Here is a 19,287-nt window from a genome sequence, read left to right on the forward strand (position 1 = left end):
TCAATCTCCTTTGCCACACCGCCAGCATTGGAATACCAAGTCCAGCGATGAGCTTGTGAATGCTGAAACCATGAACCAGCCACCCTAAGTCCATGACTTCTTGCAAAGTCAAGGAACTTAGTGCTATTCTGGTTCATAGTTGCTGACCCATGGGGATGAACACACACCTCATAACCATCCCTATCAGTTCCAGTCGATGCATTGAAATCCCCCAAGACTAGAAGTGTATCTCGTCTGGGGCACTGATCAACCACAGACTCGAGCATGGTGTAGAATGCATCCTTCACAGTGAGATCACTCACCTCAGTCGCAGCATAAACAGGGACCAGGGAAATGACACCCAAGGAGCGACGAATCCTTAATCTCATAATACGCTCGTTGACCGGTGTTACCTCAATTATCATTGGGGTCAGCTTATTGGACACATCTACAGCAACTCCTTGGGTATGGTAACCATCAGAGCGACCAGACCAATAGTAGGTGTAACCACCCACCATTATCTCGCCGCAATCCGGTCTCCGAACCTCAGAGAGAGCTGCAATCCCAATGTCCAAACGCTTGAGCTCAGATGATAACAGAGACAGGTGATCATCCTCTCTTAGGGATAGGACATTCCAGGCACCCACCCGAAGGGACCGCCTCAGGTTAACCCAAGGAGACCGGCGTCTGATGGACGACACCTCAGCACCACTCCGACACACTCTCCCGCAATCTGACCCAGGGATGTTACCCCGTGGTTTCCCTCCTATCATCAAAGATTGGGGGTCCCGAAGGCTTTGCCCCAATCCCGTCATCCGGTGAACTGCCCTGCGAAGGGAAGCTGCCCAGGAGGTACTCCCATGGAGTGGGTTTTCAGATTTTTTTGCGTTTTTGCGTTTTGCGGAATGAAGGGTTTTACGGTGCAAATCCTGCCACCAACCTCCGAATAAAAAAGTAACCCAACTGCAGGAGGACGTCCGCAGACACAGTTGGGTACTAGATATGGATGGCCGTTGGCTCACAAGGAGCTCCTCCGCCCTTTGACAGGTTTTGTTTTTAATCCTGCTGGGTGTCCATACCCAAACACCCTCCTCACTAGAAAATCTGGTGGGGGAGACGGTTTAGTCGCCGACAACCCGACCATGGAACAGGTTATTACAGGTTTACATGGTACCTGTAGCAGGTCACAGATGTAACCTGACCTGACAAGGGTCTCCAATATATCAGTTTTGCCTTAGAAGTTTTAAGTTAGTCGACTGACTAAATGAAAGTCATATCCAAATATTTTGGCCTGATTTTAGCTGTAAATATCCTTGTTGTGGTTGTCACAAATACTGGCCAATAAAGTAATTGGCTTAACACAAGCAATGCTTGGCGATACGTAACCCAGTTAGTTGGGCCATTCCTGGTCGGGGAGGGCAACATGAAACCACCTCGACTATCTTCCTTTGTTTTTTTGACTCAGTGGTGCTTGGTGTGAATGAGGGAATCAAGACAATTAGAGGAATTGTTGAAAGAATTAGTATCATTAGTCTACATGCAATAATATGCAAAGAGCAAGGTGGTGATTAAAATTATTGAATGGGGGCATGTACTGAGGTAAAAGTTGGTTGACTGGTGTTATTGAAGCAAGGATGTGATTAAAAATGCTTCGTGGAAGGTTAAGAAGTGGTAATGCTACATTCGTTGAAATGTCGAGAACTCCATTCAAACCTGATGATTAACGAACAAAATAGGAATGTTTGAGATTAATAAATCGCACAAACCTACCAGAAGGTAAAAAGAGAAGCAGAGGCGTATTAAAGCCTGCCAAATGCTCAGCATTTACAGGCTAGAGCACGGAATAAACCCAAAGGTTGGTATTCATGGGGAGGAGTAAATTCCTCCTCGATTGCTCCACTGAGTGCAGAGAGAAAAGCAGTCATAAAGATGACATTGCTAGTACCAAGAGTGCTCTTGGAAGTGATGTAACTTACCCCAATCTCACTGGCTGTGTTTGTGTGAAAATCAACTTTTGTGTTGTCCCATTTATTTGTTAGAACAAAACTTCACAATTAGCACTAAACAAATTATCTTGTCTGCAAAAGTATATATCTTCTCATTCCTTCCTTGCAACAATCTGGAATTTTCCCTGCTGTGTAGCCTTCCCATCATTCACAATCCCTCTTGCTCCATACCGGTTGCCAATAATACTTGGGTTTGCTGTAACGAGGCTGGTTTTTGTTCCAACATCGGTGCTGTATTTTTCACCCAGTGGAGGCAGATTACACCTGTGAAACAAGCAATGTTTGCACTTTTGTTAGCAGTTATAATACACTGCCTGGCCTTTTGTAACTTGCAATGAATTGCCTTTATTTTTAGCTCACTTTGAATGTAGTTCCAGGAAGCTTATGGGATGGCACATTGTTCGTCAGTCTGTCTGTCCATCTGTCCGTCAGCCCGTCAGTCCGTCCATACACAAATTCTTGCAGCTTATTCTCTGAAACCACAAATAAGATTTTGTTGAAACTTTACCACAACCTTCATCACCCTGTGTGTACAAAGTTTGCTCGTGGCATAAAATAAAAAAATACATAAATAAATAAATAAAACAGACCCCTTCGGGGATCTATGGAGGTTGCCCCCCAAAATAGGTATTTGCTTTCTTCTCAGAAACTACACATGCAATTCTGATGAAACTTCACCACAACCTTCATCAGCCATAAAGTACCAAAGTTTGTTCACGGCATGAAATAAAATAAAACAATAATTGGGGTCTAAAGTGGTCTACGGTGTAGTTTACAGGATGGTTGTCCCCCTAAAGACGCATTTGATTTCTTCTCAGAAACTACACACAATTTCAATTAAACTTGACCACAACCTTCATCACCTGTAATGCACCAAAGTTTGTTCACACTATTTTAAAAATTGGTGTCGAAATGGATTTATGGGAGGGGGGTTGCCCCCAAAAATAGGTATTTGCTATAACTGGTTCATTGGTACATTTTTGCTGATTCCGTTCCACATTGTCTTCCTCCTCAGTATAATCATTCTACCAGGTGAGTGCCCAGCGATATGTTGCCCCTTTTGCATTTACATAGTAAAGGCTTATGGAAGAGCTAGTACACTACGAGTACACTGAATGGATAAGGACGCAACAGGACAAAAGGAACAGCAGAGAGAGAGTGGGAGGGGGAAAACATAAACAGCAGAGCCAAAGGCCAAAACAGAGGGAGGCAAACAAACAATGGGTGTGGGGAGGAATGGGATGGACTCTCAGGAGGGGAAAGTGGAAATTTAGGAGGTATTGGGGTGGGGTGGGGGTAAACGAGAGCAGAAAAAAAATCATGGTTTTGGATTGGGGATGATCTGAGATGGTTGTGAACAGCTGTCTTGAAGACCTGAAAGGAAGAATGAGATTTAAAAGGATGTGGAAGTTGGTTCCACATGTGGGGAAAAAAGAGGAACAAATTAATGTAAGTGAGCAGTGATCGTGGATTTAGGTAATTTCACCAGAAAGGGGTTGATGGTGGACTGTGTGTGCCCTGCAGAAACCAAGAAGGGGGGGGGGGGGACAAAGCACGGAAAGAGAAAAGGGTGCAAGACCAGAAAGGAGGTGGTAGAAAACAGAGACCACTTACCTGTTTGCGATGGCGAAGTGAAAGTGCTTTCAATTGTGAAAACGAACTTGTTGCTGTTGCAGACTTTGGTTTCTTTCCATCCACATTCTCAACTGTCATTAATAAGTGTTGTGTCTCTCTGTCTCTCTGTCTCTCTGTCTGTCTCTCTCTCTCATTTGGTTTTCAAATGTTTTAGCATACTGGACATATTGCAGTGATCAGCAATTTCTGTTGAACAAAGTGAGCATGCAAATTTCAGACTGTCTTATTTAACCTTCTGGAAAAAGCTCCAAACTGCACTTCTGGACCTTTTGAAGGACATGCTGTCCAAAAGGTTATCAGTCAATGTTTTGCCTATCCATCCATCAGCAAAGCAATCTGTACTCTTTATCCGCCAACGCCAACCAAATGCCTTGCTATTCATTTAAAAGGAACATGCCCTTGGGGCGTGTTTAGTTTGCAAATAACTTGCTTTTTTTACTATAATGCAAACAGAATTCCCCAGGGGCATGTTCCTTTTCAATTATTACATTACCAAGCCATGGGTAACCAGAACATGCCCAACAGGGATGAAAAAAATTTACATTGAAAATAAAAAAATGCTTCTTTCTACGAAGTAAGAATTACTGAAGAATCGACGTTGATTCTGATTCATTACTCGATTCTTTTTGATACCGTGGTAGGAATCGAGTAATTTGGAAATGATTCTGCCAACCACTATCAAGCACTCAAGCAAGCACTCCAATGAAACGGTTGATAAGCAATGAACGCCTGCCTGGATCATACTAATCACAGTCTAGAGACGACTGGAGTATCAAACAATGAGTATCAAAACTGAAAAGTCTGGAGGAGTATCAAAAGTGGGACTGGAGTATCAAAACAAACTTCTTTAATTTAAACTAGTATTTTGGGGGGGGGGGGGAATGAATGAAATTAGCAGTCGGAACTGCTGCCAAGTTCAATTCCGCAGTTTAAAATATGAAATTCACTTCAGCTTTTGAGAACCTAGAGCTTATCACTTTTCAGCTGCAATGCTTATAATCATCCAGTGTTTTGTGGGGATTGAGGGGAGACGGGGTTTGGGAGGAGGTAAGCGTGAGGTGACGGAAAGAGAAGGCAGTCCTGTGGTGGAGCATTAATTGATGTCTATCCAATGAGCATCAATTGATTACAAGATGTCTCTCCAATCAAGTACTCACTCTACCTGGCAAAAGTTTTAGAACACCCCCATTTTTCAGTTTTTCCTGAAATTTAAGCAGTTCAAGTCCAGTGAATAATCTGAAATGGGACAAAGCTAAACGGTAAACTGCCAGAGGTTAAAAAAAAAAGTTTAGGTTACCAAAAACCGAAAAATAATGTAAACTTCAGTTTTAAAAAAAGACACTTTTCAGGGAACGAGTAATGGGTTAGCAACTGCAGCTGTTCTGCAGCAATGGAAGTAAATTAAGCCTTGAAAGTTGATGCAAACAATTCCTACAGGTGTCCCAACTTTTGTTGATTAGTTACAAACCCTCTGTCTGTATAAAAGCAGTGTGAGAACAGACTGTGTTGCAACACCCTCTGAAGCATGATTTGGACAATATTGCACTGCAGGAAGTAGTATATTGCTATTGTAATGGCAAGAAAAAGACAATCAACAAAGGAAGACAGACAGACCATTATAACCCTTAAAAGTGGAGGTTTTTCCTTTAGAGAAATTGCAAAACAACCTAAGGTGTCAGTGAGTACAGTTTCCTACACCATCAAAAGGCACTTGGAAACTGGAGTAAACTCTGACAGGAAGAGGTCTGGCAGACCCAAAGCCACAACACAATCAGAAGACAAGTTTCTGAGAGTCAACAGCTTGTGTGATAGGCAGCTCACAGGACAGCAGCTTTAAGCACAGCTTAACACTGGTCGAAGTAAGGAAGTCTGTTTCAACTGTGAAGAGAAGACGTCGAGCTGCAGGTTTGACAGGTCGAGTGACAGTAAGAAAGCCATTACTAAGAGGGCAAAATAAGAAAAAGAGGCTTGCGTGGGCCATGAAGCACCGCCAGTGGACTACTGAAAACTGGAAGAAGGTCCTATGGACCGATGAATCAAAATTTGAAATCTTCGGTTCATCACGCAGGATTTTTGTACGCCATCGAGTAGGCGAAAGGATGGTTCCTCAGTGTGTGACACCAACTGCCAAACTTGGAGGAGGAAGCATTATAACCTGGGGCTCTTTTGCTGGATCCAGACGGCGACTTGCACAGAGTGACTGGCACCCTGAACTAAAAGGGCGACCACAGCATTTTGCAGCACCATGCAATACCCTCTGGTCTACACCTAGTTGGTCAGGGATTCATCCTACAGCAAGATAATGACCCAAAACATACCTCCAGACTATGTCAGAACTACCTTAAAAGAAAAGAACAAGACAGTAGGCTTCAAATCATGGAATGGCCAGCACAGTCTCCAGACTTAAACCCCATCGAGCTGGTTTGGGATGAACTGGACAGAAGGGTGAAAAGCAAAGCAACCTACAAGTGCAATACATTTGTGGTAACTTCTGCAACAGTGTTGGGAAGAACTTTCCGAACAATATTTGATTTCCATTGTGGAAAGAATGCCACGAGTATATTCGGCTGTTTTATCTGTAAAAGGTGGCTACTTTGAAGAGTCAAAAATTTCGATTAAATTTTGTTCAACAAAACGATTCCATGATTTCTTTTTTATCTGCAATTGTTTATTTGTTCTATGCTATAATTTCAGAGTACATTGAAACTTTAAACTGCTTAAATTTCAGTAAAAAACAGGAAAATGGGGGTGTTCTAAAACTCCTGACCAGTAGAGCAATTCCCTTATCCCCTGAGGCATTTTCGGCATGATAGTATTTATTACTCAGGGAACAGCCCAACAGAACTTTACCAAATGGGTGCTTTCACTACTTTACTGTGTGCAAATCACACACCACTCACTTTATAACACATCGAAATAATGCAATTATTACTCCATTAAAAAGATAATTAGTGTTAAGTTGTGATTTTTCTAGAGAATCTCAATTTGCACAAAGGTGATAACGTGACTAGGAATACGGAAGCACCTCAGCTTGGCTTTCCCATGACATACTGAGTAGATATCTCATGCTTGTAAGAGGCACAAAACATGTGAAAGAGCAGGATGTGTAAATGTTCAAAGATAGAAATATGGAATTGCACTCTTGCCATTACCTGATGATGAAGTCGACGGAATCTATCTCGTTCCCACAGCCACTGTCCTTGAGGATGCCACCATTACCAACGAGTGCACAGCTTCCATCTGCCTTCAGAGGGTTTTCCTACACAAATATAATATAAATACTCAGTTCCTCGTATGTGTTAGCAACTGGAGAAAAACGTTCAGCACACCCAATCAGGAAACATAAATGAAAAGGTGGGGGGGGGGAGGGGGTGTGAGCACTGCACAGTGCACACCCTTTAAATCCATTCTGTCTTTGCAATTGAAATCAGCAATGGAAAACAATATGTGCAAGGATATAATGTCAATCTTAAATCCTCAGGCCTTTCCAAAAAATTTTTTTTTAACACATAAAGTCTAGCCATAGTCCACTAAAGGCCCAGTCACACCTAGACGTTTTAGCCAGTTTATGCCGATTTTTGGAAAATTTGTCTAAAACGCTGGTAAACGTCGAATACGTTATGGGTAAGTTTTGATAACATTGAGAGCACGCTGAAAAACACTGCCATACGTCGTTGTACGCTGGCTTTAAATGTTGTACTTTTCGGTTGTCCTCAAATTTTCCATGCTTGAAATTTTAAGACTTATGCCAGCGTATGACTCACACGTTCCGCATAACGCTGGCCATAAGTTGTAGGCACGTCACGCGATCGTTGACACACGTTACTTGTAAGTTACTCATAAGTCAAAACACGGCGAGGTAATGTTTAGCCTACCCGAAACTTATTTCTAACCTATTAGTAATGTGTTTTACTCATGTTACGCCATCGGTGACACACATCGACACACGTTACTTGTAAGGTGCTCATAAGTCGAAACACATCAAGGTAATGGTTAGCGTCAGTGTTCCAGACTCCCTGGTTTTATTTTTTTTTTCTTCCTTCCTTCGGTATGATGGTGATTTTGACACTTCGATTTCTAGTGCGGTTATAATATAATATAATTAATAGGCTGCCGCTCAACGATTTAAATCATAACCGCACTGTACACTGAACACCGTCATACTGAAGAAAAAATAAACCAATGTCACCCGCAGGGTGACCCGTATCTTGCCAAAAGGTGACCACGTGTGACTTCTTCAAGGTCACACTGAGGTGAACAGAGCTGCTATCCACCAGGAGCGACTCCTTGAGGAATATCTGCCTACGAGAGATTCAGATGAGAATCGTTCTATAGAGTAACCATGAAAAATATGTTTGCCTCATAATGTCACCAAATGACGTCATAATGTCTAAAGCTTGACATATTTAGAAAGTGCTCATCGAGGTGTTCAATTTGAGGTACTGCACGATATGGTTCCTAAAACTTGAAAATTTGACCTTGGGGTCAAATATGTTTGACCTCAGGCGCTAACCATGAAAGTCAAGGCCAATCGCCACCAAAAACTAATCAGCTGAGCGCCAGACCATATACTACATTCCCATAAAGTTTGGAGACGATTCGATTAAAATGACTCAAAAAATAAGGGTTTCGTCGACTCCCCTGATTTGCGACAAAGTGACCTTGACCTTCAAAATTTTATGTGCTGAAAGGGACCTCTATAGGTCTCTGATATGCGAAGTTACAAAAATTTCCAATGATAACTGTGCTCTGCAGAGTGATTTATACGTGATTACAGACAAAAAAAAAAACACATGAAGGTCAAGGTCAATCGCCACCAAAAATTAATCAGCTGAGCGCCAGACCATGAACTATATTCCCATGAAGTTTGAAGACAATCCGATCAAAATTACTCAAAAAAATAAGGGTTTCGTCGACTCCCCTGATTTGTGACAAAGTGACCTTGACCTTTGACCTTGACCTTCAAAATTTTGTGTGCTGAAAGGGACCTCTATAGGCCTCTGATATGCGAAGTTACAAAAATTTCCAATGATAACTGTGCTCTGCAGAATTTTTTATACGTGATTACAGACAAACAAAAAAATAAATAAATAAGTAAATAAAAACATACAAGCTGACTAACATATCTTGCAAAAACTTCGTTTTGGCAAGATAAAAAAAACAAAAACCGCGAGTCTGGAACACTGACGCTAACCATTACCTTGAGGTGTTTCGACTTACGAGTACCTTACAAGTAACGTGTGTTGATGTGTGTCAACGATCGCATATCGTGCATACAACTTATTCCCATCGCATGCGGAGCGTGTCATACGGCAAGTACGTCGTAAAATTTTCAACATGTTTAAAATTACAAGACGTACTCCATTTAATACGACGTATGACAGCATACTTTAGCGTTCTATTCACGCATACCAAACTTACCCATACCGTATTCGACGTGCGCCAGCGTTTGACGCATTTTTCAGAGGTCGGAATACGCTGGCAAGATCGCCAAGGTGTGACTGCGATGTTGACACTTCCATTTCTGCGGCGGTTATGATTTGAATCGTTGTGCGGCAGCCTTTTCATAACCTACGCCACGTCATCATCGGCGATGCGTGCAGCGCGCTATGCCTAAGTTAGACTATCGTTGGGCATAGGTTGTGAAGGCAGACAACAGGTTTAGCATTCGTTGGTATAAGTTATCTATAACACAACGAAACGTTCTGTGTCCGTTACTAATATGTTATGCAAAAGACCAAGTCTTTATGAATACGTCCGAATCTTTAAAAAAAAAAACATCAAAAGTTCAACGTAAGCCAGCGTTTTACATACATTTTAATACGTTGCCATTGCTGGCTAAAACGTCAAGGTGTGACTGGGCCTTAAGCTTCCTAAAATAATCACCAGTTACAGCATCAACAATCAAAAAAGGAATTAGTTTTGAAAAACTCTCTGGTCATCAATTCTAAGTTTGACTCTTATTCGGGATATGCCCAATTGGACGCAATGTTTGCTGGAAAGCAATGAATGGATTCCTGTGATCCGAAAGTACATGCATGGTCGGAACAGTCTTTCTGGACAGATGCAAACAAGTAAATAAGCCACAGTGATAGAAAAGGAAAGGAAAAAAGTGACAAAGAGGAAAAAAAAAAAACAAACAACAAACTAAAAGAAGGAAAATAAAGAAAAAAAGATGTTGGTACACTTTTGGTTATCATGCTTCTTTGGAAAGACCAACTAAAATATTACATATACATTATAAATAAATATATATACATACATACAAAAAATACACGAAGAAAAAGCAATGTGTGTATGTGTGTGCGTCCTCCATAACAACAAAACTATAAAACCTAGCAGCTTGAAACTTTGCATGCATTCCAAAAAACTCCAAGGAAATGCAAGAGTGAAAATTGGGTGTTTGGGTTAATTAAAACACCCCTTTTGAAGATAATCAACGGCCATATTTAATTATATCCCTCATCAGGCGATCCTTGGCCACCTTGCTGTCTGGGTCTCACGGTGTTTCCTGGGTAACCTCGCTGGAGTTTGAAGTTGACAGTTTTTTGGTCCTCCTCAACCATGTCTTGACTTGGAACAGGCCGCAATGATTTCTTAACAATAAAGTTGTTGTTTTCACTTTCCTCACTCACATTATCGAATGCCTGTTCATCATAGCTATGAATAGCTGGGTACATTGCAATGATTATAAACATCTGGAGGCGTCAGCGTTCGTGGCTTGACATTTCTGGCGTCTCCGGGAGGTGGATGTTAAATGTATTGCTAATCGCGTGCTAAACTAGCCGTTTCTTAACAACCGTTTTGTTGGAGTGCTTGATTGAGTGCTTAAGCCACTTGACGAGCGTTCTCCAAGCTGCTTGGTTGTTCGTTTCAGTAAAAGTATCCGTGCTCTCAAGGGAACATCGATTAGACAGACTACGTTTCCGCCTATGTTGGGCCCTGCGGTGCCGTGCAGTTGGTGTCTTGGGACGTGTCTCATCCGCTGAAAATGTGCAATTATATTTTTACAGGACATCGCTTTATTTAACCTTTAGTGTGATCTCCTAATATAATCCACCCCTCACTTTGACATCGATACATATATAACAACAATAAGGTCCATCCGACCACGTGTTTGCCATGATCTGGCTGTGAAGGCAGAGAACAGAGATCGACATTTTGTGTTCTGGGCCTTGATATATTTTTCAATTGCATTTTACTAATATCCCACTTGAATTCCTTTTTCAAAGAACTCTGTTTGAAGGTATATCATTGTGTTTGTCATTTTTATGTATTTTATGCGTGTGTACATATATAAACTGTATTACCATAACAGAACGGAAGTGTGTGTGTGTGTGTGTGTGTGTGTGTGTGTGTGTGTGTGTGTGTGTGTGTGTGTGTGTGTGTGTGTGTGTGTGTGTGTATGTGTGTTGGTGTGTGTGTGTGTGTGTGTGTGTGTGTGTGTGTGTGTGTGTGTGTGTGTGTGTGTGTGTGTGCGTGAGTGTGTGTGTGTGATTGAGTCCTCTTAGGGTGGGCTCAAAGTATCCACCTTCATTATGGTAAGGGGTCACGATGGAAGGACCAAGCTGTGAAGTTTTCTGTTTTCAAAGTTTTGTGCCGAGGACTCTCTTCAAGATCGTTACTGAGCCCAGGACGGCTTTCATCTGTAGTTTGTTTGTCATGATATTCAGAGGGAACCTCTGTGAGGTTCTTCTTCATCATTCCCATGAGGTTCTTCGTCATCACTGGTACAACTTTGGCATTCTTCAGCTACCAGGATATTTTTACTTCATGCTTGAGGATCTTGGTATTTGGCCATTTTCTTGAATTATGCATCGTTAGTCTAAAATCACTGGTATTAACACCTCAAAGCTTTCTTCTCTTGTTTTGCATCTAAGTATGATATCTGGTCGCAAAGCTTTGTTTTCCATGTTCACGCCCGATGGGATCATGAGGTCATACATGAGCGGTACTTCAATGTTTTCAGTGATTGCTTTTCGTTCATTTTCCCACAAATTTTCTGGAACTGGAATATCTAAGTTTTTGCAGATGTGCCAGCGGATTACTTTACAAACTCTGTTGTGCTGTTGTGTGTATAGCTGTTCTGCCATGTGTATTGCGGTTTTTTTGTGCTCGGTCATTAATTGTCACATATCATTCTCTTTGTTTACCCCATCTCCACCCCTCACCTGTCTCCCCCCCTCTTCTCCCCCACCCTTTTCTCTCACTGTCCCCTCCTCATAAAATGCAGCTTTCTCTTCCACACACACACACAACTTCCCTCCCACAGTGAATAGCAACGTTTGGTGAGGTGTTGCTCTCCCCACCTCCCACCATCCTCCTCAACTCCCCTCTCTTCATCCTCTCTGCCTCCCCTTCTCCCTCTCACCCTACACCTGCCTCCTCCTTACTCTCTCTCCCTCCCTCTTTCTCCCCCTCCCCCCTCACTTTATTGACCCCTCAACGATGCGACGCATTGTATTTGTTCATACAAAATACAACTCACAAGCTTGTTGTTTTACTTTTGTTTCATAAAGAAAAGTATTGTTATTTTAAATCATATTTATTGTCAAAGCGATAATGGAATTTCAAATGACTGCTCACTCGTACTGTATATTGTTGCGGCCCAGGCGGTTCAGTTAATTTCCCCGACCCAATTGTCGTGGACGGGCGCTTAACACCGACCTGGCTGGATAGCCGAACAGGTGAGTTTATTAAAGACTATCATGCGCACAGGACGGGAGGCAGCGAATCACATACCAGAGGCGTTCACCAGGACGGTAGCACAAGTGTTTATACTCAAACCCACAACAAATAGACAACACAAGCAACTTAAATAACTATGGGGGTTTAATGAAAATAAATCAAATATTTACAATGGTAATAATTCAAAGTGTAATAATAAAAACAGAACGTGAGGTAACCTAAATTTCTATTTGAGGAACCTCCACACAGTTACAAAAATGGACAAGGGGTAAAGATAAAACAAAATTACTTTACAAACAAAAAAGAAAAATCAAAAAGATTACAAAATCAAAAGATTACAAAAATAAAAATCCCTCCATTCTGGAACTTAGTTTCAGGTCCAGAAGTGATCTTTTATGAGCTTTGGGGTCAAACTGCATCATCCTGCGTGGGAAACCGCACTCGAAATGGCGCTGAGTTGCTCTCTGAGCGGGAAACATACGTGAGGTATTCGTGTATTCAATGCGGTAATCAATGCCAGGGCTCAGAAACTGCCGTGCAGCTTCTTTTCATGAGCGAATATGCTGAACGTTCCTCTCTTGCACCGGGTCTGTTCACCACGATTGCCGTCCATACTCCTAGACTATGTGACGAGACGATTTCTGAGGCCCCGTGATAAGGCCACGAGGCACACTCTTTTTCCTTCAGAAAACAAACACACTTCACGGCTCAACCAACTAGTCAATGGCTAGCATCTTGCTCTAGCACATGGGCAAAATTCACACAGCACAAATATGAGAATCGTGCAGCCTTCTTCGTCGTGTCGAGGAGAAGCAACAATCATGCCCTTCTCTTCCAACCACAATCTCCTCACTCCTTCTCCCCAGAACTTTCTGACATCCCCTGACCAATCATAAGCCTCAGGGCGTGGCTTGTTGGCCGGAGGCCGAGAAGGTGGGATTTCTGCCTGTTCAAAACGTGTGGCTCTGCCGCTGTTGTTATAAGAACGTAATCCAAATGCAAAAACATAGGAAAAGGTCACAGGGGGCAATCACATACTGGGAGAAATTGGCCTTAATCCCTATCTAACACAGCACCACCCCCCTCCCCCACCCCGTCGTACCCCCCCCCCTCCAGATCTGGATCCAGCCTATAATGGGATACAAAATGTAAACTACTCAGCCTGGTGGAGGTATGCGCTCCATTTGCCATTCTAATCGAGTCATGTAATGACCTTCAGTCCACGAGAAAACCTCTAGCCACTGCCCAACTTGAGGTGGTCCAACACCAAATCCTGAGCACACGTCAACAGACAGTGGTTTGGATACACCTTACTGTAAGGCTATTTGCTATGCCTAGGCCCGAGTGAATTTCCTTTTTGTCCCCCGCCCCTCCGACAAGGTCAGAGATGGGGGACATTCAAATGAGCTCCGTCCGACCGATCATCGTTGATGTACTTTTGTGTTCGTGATATTTCATAAACCGTTTACCATTTAGCTTTCATATTGCAGATATCTATTACTCATGGCATTATCTCAACCTGATTAGATTACGGCTATGACTGGCGAAGTTATGTAGTCATGGCAACATCTCAGTAACTGGGCTTGAATATGTGATATTTCAAAAAACGTTCAAGATTTAGCTTTCATATGACACAGATCTATTTCTCATACCACCCAAAAGGTGGGGGACCTGGAGTATCAGCTTCTTGTTGCCATACCTTTGGGAAGGTCTGAGAAAGTGGGAGGTCAACGTGAAGCCAGTGGAATATTTCCCCATCATACCAAAGCATGGATCCTGATGGATGAGTGCGTTGTGTGACCACCAGCTGATCTGCTGAACATGACTGTGCCAACAGTTTCCTGTGACACAGCCATTTGTTTTGCAATTCAATTTTTTCTTGATCATGTCAAACATGCTAAGAATAATAAAAAGTAAAGACATATCAAATTAAAAAAAATTCAACAACCACAATCAATAACAGTTAGCCAATCAGACTGCCTATTAAAATTTTCAATGCAGCCAGAAGATACTGCCTGTTTTACTTCTTAGTTATAAAATGAAAACAGTAAAATAATGAACTTCATGGTTTGGATGAAAGCTTTATTTTACCACACTATGACATGATAAATTTAAAATTTCCACAAAAGCTTGAAGTCAGGGAAATGTTTTAAATCAGCCAAGAAAATAGCTTTCCAAAACGGATAAAATGTACAGAATGGCAAGAATATCCCTTTACCCCATTGGAGTTTTACCCTCGCCAAAGGAGAGGGTATTGCATTTGGGTCCATTTGTTTGTTTGTTTATCCTTAAAGAACGTTGGTGTTTTTCTCCGCAACCGCTAGTCGGATTGAGACAAAATTTTCACCATTGGTGCGGCTACTCATGTAGAATATTATAATAATTATGACGTCATAGATCACATGGTGTGGCAGCCACATTGGAAAAAACTTTGACCTCTGTATCTGAAACCACACCAAGGAAAAAATTGAAACTTGGCACATAGCAAGTGCTCCTCGTGGGGAATGAAGGTTATGTTATGATATCATAGGTGCCCTCGTTATGATGTCATAATTGCATATGCAGAACGCCACATCCGATCAGTGTGAAATTTTTTGAGTCATCCAAGGATAAAATGGTCCAAAGAAAAAAAAAATCATGTCATTGGTCATGTAATTCAGCAGCCATATTGTTTAAAAATAATAATAATAATAATAAAGTAAAAAAAAAACCTTAAAAAATCCTCTCTGAAGTGGCTGAACAGATTGAGGAAAAAAAAAAAAAAAAAAAAAAAAAAACACTTTACACTTATGACCGCCTGTCCATGAGGTTTCACACATATGATGTCATTGGTCACATGGTTTGGCAGCCATATTGGATTTACCCTAAAACCTATAAAAAATCTTCTCCAGAACGGCTGGAAAAAAATCGAGGGGAAACCTCACAAAAGTATTCCCCAAGCCATGGGTGAACAAGTTTGTTAAGGAATAATTGATAGGTCACATGGTTTGGCAACCATATTGTATTGAAGAAAAATATTAAATGTTTTCTCTGGATCCACTTCATCAATGGATGTGAAACTTCATATTTATGATCTTGTAGTGATGCGTAATACACATTTAAAATCTGGAAACCAGAAGTATTTAATTTTTTGAGATAGGCTCTTTTTTCTTCTTTTTAAAAAAAAAAAAATAAGGCTCACTTGGCTGTGTCTGAATGTGTTTGAGGGTAGAGGAGTAGCAGTTGAAATGCGATCCTATCCAGGTTCCTCCTGATTTATTAATCTTTACTTTTTTCTTGTTTGGATTCCTTCTGATTACTCCAATGCAGGACTGTACCTATTTGGTATTCCATTTGATTTGAATTTATTTTAATCCCATTCTGAATTCAATTGAATAATGAATAAAAATATTCCAATGTCATGGATCAGGGTCAGGTGTCCGATCAAAGTGGGACGTCTTGGCACCCAGTCATCAAGTGGCAGTTCTAATTATATCTCTTATTAATTACGTAACACACCAGTACACAAAGACCACACAAAAGCAATCTTAGCAAGGGTCTGCAATCTCTGATTGCTCTTTTTCTTGTTTGAGTTGAGATAGTTTGGTGGTTTTTTTTCAGGCACCATCAATATCCCAGTAGAAACATGATACATCTCCATGTTCTGGAATGTGTTGAAAAAAATTTTAAAAAAATCACACTTATTCCCCATGTGGAGTACTTGCTATGTGCCAAGTTTCAATATTTTCCTTGGTGCGGTTTCAGAGATACAAAGGTCCAAAGTTTTTCCATTTTCCAACATGACTGTCACACCACGTGACGTATGACGTCATAATTATCACTATAACATTTTACATGAGTAGTCTCACCTATGGTGAAAATTTTATCTCAATCCGACAAGTGGTCGGGGAGAAAAACACAAGTTCTGTGTGGACAAAAACAAAAAGACAGACAGACAGAGAGTCAGACAGACCGAAACGCAATACCCTCTCCTTCAGCGAGGGTAAAAATGTAAAAAGAGGGATGAAATCTCAAAGAAACAACCAAACAAGGCAAGAATGACACCACATTATGATGGCACAATCCCGTTATGGATTAACATCACGACATCTTTCGACATTTTACTTTTGTTGTGGTATTGTGATGGATGAAGAAGTAGAATGAAGAAGAAAGGAGAGCAAAAACGATGAAGAAGGAGAACGAGGACAAGGGAGGAAGAAGGGAGGACAAGGGAGGGAGAAGGGAGGACAAGGGAGGAAGAACGGGGGACAAGGGATGTGGAAGAAAGAAGTAAGAACGAAGAAGAGGAAGGGGAGAAGAACAAAATGAAGGAAGGAGAGAAGAAGGAGGAAAAGGAGGAAGAAAGAAGAAGGAAGAGGAGGAAGAACGGAGAAGGAGGAGGAGGAAGAACGGAGGAGGAGGAAAGAAGGAGGAGGAGAAAAGAAGAATGAGGAGGAGGAAAGAAGAAGGGGGGAAGAAGGAAGAGGAGGAAAGAAGGAGGAGGAAAAGAAGAAGGAAAAGAAGGAGGAGGAGGAGGAAAAGAAGGAGGAGTAAAAGGAGGAGGAGGAAAGGAGGAGGAGGAAAGGAGGAGGAGGAAAGGAGGAGGAGGAAAGGAGGAGGAGGAAAGGAGGAGGAGGAAAGAAGAAAAAGAATAAGAATAAGAATAATAAGGGAGAGGAAGAAGCGGAAGGTGACGACGACAACTGAATATAAAAGGCTATACATTTTGAATGTGGATGAGCCTTGCATTTTGCATTTCTGTTTTGATCTTCCTCTTAGTGTGTTGTATATTATTCAATATTCAGCAATAAAAAGGCTGCAATGAATATCCATACATCCATCCATTGGGACCATACTCTGTATAGAGTGTTGGTGATGCCTAAGCAGTCTCCTTGGCTATTGGGCACAATACTGGACGGGTCGCCACTCCGACACAGGATACCAGCATGCTGGCAGCACTCATTTTGCTGACCTCGGAAGGATTACAGGCCGAGTTAACCCCACCTGGTATTAATTCAACAGCCGAGTGAAATTTGAACTCAGGATCCTAGGATCCCAAGGTCACCACCCTCACCATTAAGCCAACACCAGGCATGCAATGAATATCAAATTAACAATCTCCCCCTCTTCGCTCCTCACACCACCAAATTTTAAACACATCCCTAAAGCAGATTTTTTTTTTTTTTTTGTATACCTTGGTCGAGGCTCGTATGAGTGCTAACACACAACTCACAGCAAGGAGGCATGAGACAAGAGGGGCGGGAGTGGAAGGGACAAAACAGTGGGGAACAGACACATTAGGTGAACTGTGGAAGGGAGAGGGATGGGGATGGGACGGGGAACATGGCGAAGAGAAGATGGACATTTCAGGGACTTTCAGGAAGGAAAGCATGAGAAATGAAGGAAGTGGGCTTGGGTGGATTATCGGGGGTAGAAAAGATCGAGGATTTGGATGGGAGAAGATAAGAGGTGGTGAACAGCTGTTTTGAAAGCCTGGAGGGAAGAATGGGAAAGAATAGAGTGAGGAAGTTTATTCCAAAGGCGGGAAAAAAGAGGAATGAAAGAGTGAAGATGAGCAGTGATTCGTGATTTTGGTAGTTTTACCAGAAGGGGGTTGTTGGCGGACCTTGAGCGCCCTGTGGAAATGTGGTGGGGACAAATCGCAGAGAGAGCAGGGGGGGCAAGGCTGGAGAGGAGTCGGTAGAAGACAGAAAGACCACCGACCAACCTGCGGTGATTGAGTGAGAGGCCCAAAGACTCAGCTTCATTGCGGGAGATGCCGATGATCTTAAATGCCCTGGTTTCGGCAGCGTGAAGCCGAGAAAGGTGGGAGGTAGGAGCACCAGCCCAGAGGGGAGAGCAGTACTCCATCAGGCTACGGACAAAAGCTTTGTAAGTGGTCAGGAGCTCAAGAGGGCCGAGGAAGGACTTAGCACGACGGAGGATTCCCAGTCGGCGACTGGCTTTTGAGGCTAGGTTGGAAATGTGACTTTCCCAGGAAAGGTCATGGCAGATAGTGAGACCTAGAAGCTTGAAAGAAAAGACTTCTTCCAGAGGATTGTTGAGAAAGTGGATGGGGGGGTTTTGTAAACGGTCCTTTCGAAGAGACATAGTGAGAGTGTGAGATTTGTCTGGATTGAAAGACATGTTCCACGTGTTGGACCAGTTTGTGATTTTATCCAGATCTGCAGTGAGCGAAGAAGCTGCTGCTTGCCGGTCTGAGGGATGACAGATGGTACAGCAGAGGGTGGAGTCGTCGGCAAAGAGAAATAGAGGATTTTCCAGAGAGTCCGAGAGATCATTGATGAAAACCAGAAAAAGAACAGGGCCCAGAACGCTACCTTGAGGAACTCCAGCCTGCACAGGAAGAGGGGATGAAAGAACTCCATTTAGGGCCACACGTTGACTGCGACAGGAGAGGAAGTCTGCGAGCCATGAGTGGAGATGGCCTTGAATACCATGGGAAGAGAGTTTGGTGAGTAGGGCAGGGTGTCAGGCTGTGTCAAAAGCACGTGATATGTCCAGGGATACGGCTCGGATTTCCTGTCTGGCATTGAGGACCTCCATCCATTGATGGGAGAGCGGAAGCAGCATATCCAGGGTAGAGTGACCTGGTCTGAAACCAAATTGATGATTGGAAATCAAGCCATTGGAGAAGAGGAAGGATTTCATGTCTGAAGCGATGATGGATTCCATCACCTTGCTGATGATTGGGAGAAGGCTGATTGGTCTGTAGTTACAGGGATCTGTTTTTGCACCTTTTTTATGCAGGGCAGTGATGTTAGCAGATTTCCAAGCAGATGGCAGATGACCTTGGGCAAATGAGAGGGTGAATAGAACAGAGAGAGGGTGAGCAAGAGCAGAAGAGCAGGCTTTGAGGACACGTGGGCTGATGCCGTCTGGACCGGTTGCAGAATCTGACTCGAGGTTTGAAAGCAAGCTCTCCACCTTGTCAGGAGAAAACGATACAGAGTCCAGGGACAGTTGGGTGCGACTGGGT

The 19,287-nt window shown here is 42.5% G+C and overlaps 1 protein-coding gene across 1 annotated transcript in view; it reads right to left on the bottom strand.

Moving 5' to 3' along the window:
* Positions 1-19,287, bottom strand: part of LOC147009729 (alpha-N-acetylneuraminide alpha-2,8-sialyltransferase-like) — a 45,997-nt gene that overhangs the window by 11,678 nt on the left and 15,032 nt on the right. Inside the window, exons 4-6 of the mRNA XM_085861204.1 lie at positions 14,008-14,149; positions 6,773-6,879; positions 2,157-2,249 (exon numbers count right to left, since the gene is read on the bottom strand). Of these exons, the coding sequence (XP_085717330.1) occupies positions 2,157-2,249; positions 6,773-6,879; positions 14,008-14,149 (342 nt within the window). The remainder of the gene's footprint in view (positions 1-2,156; positions 2,250-6,772; positions 6,880-14,007; positions 14,150-19,287) is intronic.

This window comes from Eptatretus burgeri, chromosome 17 (genome assembly GCF_056783735.1).
Source record: "Eptatretus burgeri isolate ZD-2024b chromosome 17, Ebu_testis_v1, whole genome shotgun sequence".
NCBI classification, from domain to species: Eukaryota; Metazoa; Chordata; class Myxini; order Myxiniformes; family Myxinidae; genus Eptatretus; species Eptatretus burgeri.